This window comes from Cebus imitator, unplaced genomic scaffold, assembly GCF_001604975.1.
Source record: "Cebus imitator isolate Cc_AM_T3 unplaced genomic scaffold, Cebus_imitator-1.0 Scaffold295, whole genome shotgun sequence".
Classification (NCBI taxonomy): Eukaryota; Metazoa; Chordata; class Mammalia; order Primates; family Cebidae; genus Cebus; species Cebus imitator.
Window position 1 is genome coordinate 1,727,356 of NW_016107610.1, and position 6,590 is coordinate 1,733,945.

At 54.0% G+C, this 6,590-nt stretch overlaps 1 protein-coding gene across 4 annotated transcripts in view; it reads right to left on the reverse strand.

Annotated features, from left to right (window-relative positions):
• TM6SF1 (transmembrane 6 superfamily member 1) overlaps positions 1-4,226 on the reverse strand; it is a 29,195-nt gene extending 24,969 nt beyond the window's left edge. Inside the window, exon 1 of one of the 4 annotated variants that reach the window (XM_037729132.1) lies at positions 4,013-4,221. In XM_037729132.1, coding sequence (XP_037585060.1) covers positions 4,013-4,104 — 92 coding nt within the window. In that variant the 5' untranslated portion in view covers positions 4,105-4,221. Of the gene's footprint in view, positions 1-4,012 lie in introns of all 4 variants that reach the window. The other 3 variants (XM_017502258.2, XM_037729133.1, XM_037729134.1) reach the window with 3 other exon arrangements.
• Positions 4,227-6,590: the final 2,364 nt, after the last annotated feature.

The window sequence follows — 6,590 nt, forward strand, 5'->3', positions numbered from 1 at the left end:
AAAAAAAAAAACATATCAAGGAAAAAAATGTATTGTGCACCCCTATGTGGCAGCCACTGTTTCAGGCCCTAGGAAACTGGAGAAACAAGAGAAGTCCCTGCCTCCATGGAGGAACCCATCTCAACAGACTCAGCTCTACCACCTAGGAGTTCTCCTGCAGTCCAGCAGAGATATTCTCCCTGTCACCCCTCCAGGACTGACAGGGCTTCCAATTCTAGAAGAAATACTGCCTGGCCCACTCAGAAGGCCCGCTACACCAGGACCTCTTCAGCTTGGAGCAGCTACAAGCACCACTCCTCAGCTGAGACCCCTCAACACCACCACAGCCTAACACTGAGACCTTTGGATAACTATCACCATCCCCTGGGAGAGAGAAAGAGAAGAATAGAAGGAGGGAAGGAATGGGGGAACAAATAGATGATGAATGGATGGATAGATGGACAGATGGATGGATTATGATGGATGAATGGATGGATGGATGATGGAACGATGAATGGATAGATGATGGACAGATGAAGGGATAAATGGTGGATGGATGGATGGTGAGTGAATGGGTGGATGATGGGTGAATAGATGGATAGATGATAGATGAACTGATGGATGATGGAGGAAGATAGATGAATGGATGGATGGATAAGGGGTGAATGGATGGATAAATGATAGATGGATTCATTCTATGATAAGAATGAGAAGGCCAGGCATAGTGGATCACACCTGTAATCCCAACACTTTTGAGAAGTCGAGGCGGGTGGATCACCTGAGGTCAGGAGTTCAAGACCAGCCTGGCCAACATGGCAAAACTCCATTTCTACTAAAAATATAAGTTGGGTGAGGTGGCAGATGCCTGTAATCCCAGCTACTCAGGAGGCTGAGGCAGAAGAATCGCTTGAACCCAGGGATCAATGGTTGCAGTGACCCGAGATCACACCACTTCCAGCCTGGTCGACAGAGCAAGACTTTCTCAAAAAAAAAAAAAAAAAAATTAATTTAATTTAAAAAAAACGAATGAGGGTGGCTGTTTCGTCGTCAGGTGAGAAACTGAAAAATAAGAGGTTTCTGGTGATTGTACATCAGCGGATGCTCCAGGCTCCTCCTTTGGGGATGAGCTGAAGAAGGAGGAAGCCGATGTGAGTCAAGAGTGTGATGCTGGGCTGAAGAATCCCGTGAGGTGATTATGCTGGGTCAGCTGACAGACATTTTAATGGTGAACAGCCTGAGGCAGGTGGTGGTCAGGTGACAACTCCTGTCCTCACTCCTGCACTCACTCACTGCCAGCAGGATGGCGTGGCTGGTGCTCTTCTGGAGCAGGAGAGAGTAGTGTAAACTGGTTCACAGCATCCTCTCATGCTCTCAGCTCCAGGGGAGGGGGGAAGAATGAAAGGAAAGTGGGGCAGCAGATCATCTCTGACTCTTAGCACTGTCCCCAGAGACCCTCCTACAACAGCCAAGTGCAGGACCTGCTCACCACAGGGAGAAAGAGGTCCTGTGGGGACTCGGGGACAGGTACGGGCTGCCACTAACCCCAGGATGAGACAGTTGCTAGCCTTGGGTGGGAGAGAATGCTGATACCCTTCTGTGAACGGACACCTACTGAGAGGGGACCTGCATGGATTAGTGTGAGCAATGTGTGTCTCTCAGTGAAACAGGGAGACAGAACACACTCAATCCTTTCCTTACCTCTCAATCTAATTTGCTTTTTCTGGTTTTCAGAGTGGCATAAAAGGTTTGGTGGGAAGGAAACTCAACAAAGTCAAGCATACCTGAGTACCTATGATGTACACGGCGCGGGCCTGGGCAGGATAGTACAGAGGTAAGTTACAGCCAGGGCAGGTAAGTTCTGACCACAGGGAAGTAGCTCTCGGGAGAAAGGTGCAAACAAGGCACTGAGGGAGCTCAAAGGAGAAACAGGGAGGATTTGCAAAAGGTACAAGTGAGCCATAAAGTCCAGGTGTGGCTTCAGCAGTCTGCAGTAGGAGGAAGGCAGCATCCCAGTCAGGGAGCAGCAGGAGTCCGGGCTAGAGGCCGGAGAGGAGGAGGAGTCTTCACGGAGCAAAGGCAGGCTGGTGTAGCGGGAGCACTAGTGTGTGGGCTGGGGCTGGGCCGAGCCGAGGAACACGCAGGGGACTTGGGGAGGGGACTCGCACGGGAGCCTTTACCACAGTCCAGGTCAGACAGGGCCAATGCCAGGGAGAACAGAAAGTGGGGAACAGAAACTAGAGCCCCAGGACTTGTGGGGAAGGGGATAGCAGGAGGGAGTGGAGAAAGAAGAGAGAGGAATCAAAGGTCACTGGGGTTTTAACCTGCAGGACAGGAAGAATGGCTGACGCTAATTATTCAAAACGCTGTAGTGCTTGGCAATGCGCTCCATCGTGCACAGCAATACATAATTCGGTCTGCATTCAGTAAATGTCATCACCATCTTCCCAGTGGCTGAGGCCAAAACCTAGGGCTCATCCTCAAATCCTCTCTTTGCTGCCATGCAACCCCCTTTAGTAAGCCCCATCTGTTCACCCTCCAAAATACCTACTACACCCATCCACTTCCTTCCCCTGCACCGCTCTGTTTCCCTGCCTGACAGGCTCCATTCCCAGTCTTCCCAAAGCCCAAGTGTCACCTCCTCCTAGAAGCCTTTCCTGGCCACCAGCTGCGTCCCCAGTCACCCTATGTTATTCATAGCATGTCACTATCTATGTTGATATATTTGTTGATGTCTGTCTCAATACCTATCTCCACAACCTCTTCTGGCTTGTTCATAGCTATGTCACCAACACTTGGAACAGTACCAGGCACACAGTAGGCACTCAATATATATTCACTGATCTGTCCATAATGCTATTTTTAGGAGCACAGGGTCCCCATGCACTATATTGATAGGCATGTAATACTCGGTGGCCCAGAGCGGCTGCCTCCAGGAGATGCCTCCAGAGGCTGGGTCCGACCAAGGGCAGACACTGCCAGTGCCTGGTGAGCACTCAGTGGGTGCTGCCTGGATCAGGTGGCCTGGCAGCTAGAGAGGAGGAAGTTACCACCCTACATACAGACACTCTGTGGCCTGACCAGCCACAGGGGGTTTGCAGCCTGCAGACTGATGCAATTTCCTTAGCACCAACGGCTGAGAAACATAGCAGGTTACTTCCTCCTCCCTCCAGACACCAGCCAGCAGGCACAGAGGCTGGCGCCTGTCCCAACGACCCCCGACCCTCAGGCCTTCAGCTGCCTGCTGCTGAAGGTTGGTTAGTGATCCCTGCAGAGGAGGGGGAGGCAGGGCTTAGAACCCAAGCCCTGTCCCCCTCCGTCAGCCCCACCCATTTCCTTTGCATTGAAGTGCTCTCCCTCTGCTGCCTGTCCCCATCCTACCCCAGCGCAGGCACTGGGAAGCATTTCTTCATTCACAAGGCCCCTTCACAAGCAGGTCTCCGTGGAGCCTTACAATAGGACGCACACAAAGTCCACTTGACAGACCGGAAAACTGAGGCCAGACCACACAGTCAGTGCCAAAGCCAGGCCTGGAACCCACGTCTCTGCCTGTTGGTTCCGGACTATTTCTGCTAGTCATTCACAACAGTTTCTAAAATTAATAAGAAATGATAAGTATGCGAGAGTCCATACATGGAAACGTTCCCGTGAGATGCAAAAAGAACAAAGCACACACTAGCTGACGCGGCCAGGCTCGTAGTGTCCGTGTGCGTTCCGCTCCCCACCGGCTCCTGTGCCCCTCCAGGGCAGGGGCATGGCTGTATTGACCCCTGTGACCCCGGGCACCTGGCGCGGTGCTGGCACCACATCCCGAACTGTGCCAGCCTGGGCACGTCAGGGCCCGGCTCCAGGACCCGGCTCGTGTGACCCCTGGGGCGCCCCCTCGTCTGGCCGGGCGCGGGGAGCCCCTGCAGCCGCCAACCTCTGCCCGGCGGCGGACGGCCCCAGCCCCCTCGGAAAAGTTGCTAGGCTCCCGCCGCGCGGAGCCAACTCCCGCCGCCCCTCGGCGCGACCCCCGCCGCGCCCGCTCACTCACTCATGCTGGGCCGCCAGGTGGTTGAAGACATAGGTGACCGGAATGGCCGAGAGGGACAGCACGAAGACCCCGGTGGCCGCAGAGGCGCTCATCGCCGCTGCCTCGCCGCTCGCCCTTCACCGCATCCCGCCGGGCGCCCCGCCCCAGCTTCCGGCGGCGCCCGCGCCCCCTCGCCACTGGCCCTTCGAGGCGCCCGGGCCGCGCACCCCGCGCCGCGCCCTCAGCGGCGTCCCCTCAGCTGTGTCTGCTCGGCGCGCCCGCCCGGCCAGCAGCCGACCCCCGCGCCCCGCAGCGCCGCCCCGGGTGCGCAGGGCGGCGGTGCAGTCCGGGGAGGCGTCCTCGCCGTGCTCCTGCCAGGGGCGCCAGGGCTCAGTGGCCAGCGCTTGGCGGCGCCGAGGGGCGGCGACACCCCCGCGAAGGGACAGATGCCCCTGGCGGCGCGCGCTCCGAGGGAGGGCCGGGGTCACGGCCGGGAGCCGGTCATCGGCGAGCTGGAGAGGCGCGCGGCTGAGCTGCGGGCTGGGGGAAGTGGAGCCAGACCCGGGGGTGTCAGAGCAGAAAGGACCCGCGGGATCGTCCATGGGGAGCCCACGCCCCAGAGGTGGGAAAGGACAAAATGCCCCTGAAACCTCCGAACCTCTCCGCCCCAGCAGCCATCCGCGGGCAGCAGGCACAGCACAGGCACAGAGCCGGAATCCGGTTTCTAAACCCGGGCTCCCCACTCACCAGCTGTTGACCTTGGTCAAGTTACTTAATCTCTCTGTCTTTTCCCTTATCTGGGAAATGGGGATAACCCACTTCATAATGTGACTGTGGGGTTAACTGAGTTCATACCTAGGAACCGCGTTATGCTGCACTGCTCACTAGACCATCTCCTGCAATTTTTTTTTTTTTTAATTGAAATGGACATGAATGCCAAGACTTTCTAAGAGACTAGAGCGCCATTCATTGCTATTCCAGGAAGTATTCCTGGAGGCCAGGTTGCCACCAGCCAGCCTGCACTGGGCCCTATAGGGTACAAAGACTGGAAGACAAGCCTCTCCCTCCAAATGATAGATGCTTATTGGTATGGAAAATATAGTGTGCCAAGTGCTGTGCTGACCGCCGCAGCTGGCGTTCTGAAGGGCTGTGAGTTCCAGGCGGAGAACAGCTCAAGCGACCGAGGGAGGTACTGGCATGTACTTACTGTCCTTACAACTTCCAGGGAATTTAAGAGACCATTTACGTGTTTTTGTTATTGTTGTTTGAGGGATTTATTTTTATTTTACTTTATATTTATTTTGAGATGGAGTCTCCCTCTGTCACTCAGGCTGGAGTGCAGTGGTGCGATCTTGTCTCACCACAACCTCTGCCTCCTGGGTTGAAGCAATTTTCCTGCTTCAGCCTCCAGAGTAACTGGGATTACAGGCACATGCTACCATGCCTGGCTAATTTATTGTATTTTTAGTAGAGACAGGGTTTCACCATGTTAGCCAGGCTGGTCTTGAAGTCCCCACCTTAGGTGATCCACCGCCTCAGCTTCCTAAAGTGCCAGAATTACAGGCATGAGCCACTGTGCTGGTCTATTTTTTATTTTTTTTTTGCAGAGTCTCACTCTGCAAACCAGGCTGGAGGCAGTAGAGATATCGGGGCTCACTGCAGCCCCACTTCCCCAGCTCAAGCCATCCTTCCAGCTCAGCCTTCCTAGCTGCTGGGACTGCAGTCTAGTACCACCTCTTCTTTGTAGACGCAGGGTCTCACTATGTTGCCCAGGCTGGCCTCAAACTCCGGGGCTCAAGTGATCTTCCCTCCTCGGCCTCCGAAAGTCCTGGCCTCCCAAAGTGAGCCACCACATCCAGCCTCTAAAAGACCATTTGCCTCATTTTAGACATAAGGAAAATGAGCCACAAGAAGGCTATGGCCTGCTCCAGGGCCACTTCACTTTTCAAAAGCCAGTTTTCCCAATCCCTTGTCCTAGTTCTTCTTGAAGCCTTCTCCAACTCTGAGTGCAAAGCCTTGGCCCACACTGTGACATATTCATAGTTTCTTCAAGAGATGTCCTCACCTGTTACCTGGACATCACCCTCTTCCACCCTAACTGTCACCACTATCCTTAAATTCCTGCTGCCTCCATGACAAGAGACACCTCCTCCTACACCTCTGATCTTCTCCCTGCCAGGCTCTCAAGCCAGTCCATCCCTTCCATCACCACCCAACCTTGTTGCATCAGTCTCACCGTCTCAGAGCTGCTCCCTCAGAGCCCACAAGGGACTCAAGTGACATGGCAAAGTTTCAAGGTATTGTGATATACATATTGGGGATTACATGATTTTTCTGTTGACAATAATTTCTCTCTTAATGCTGAAAATGTGAGTGGTCAGAATGCTTGTAGTTGGGAAGACTTTTTCACAGGAACCTTCCTCGCTTTTGGGATAAGTGAACCCCTCTGGCTGCCCTGGATCCTTCCCCTCAACCTAGACACATGCCCAGGTATCTTCCAATTTAGAAATGTGCTCCCTGGTCCTGAGTGTCTTATTTTCTTTTTGTTTTCTCCTCTTTTTTTTTTTTTTTTTTTTTTGCATGGAGGTAGAAATTCACT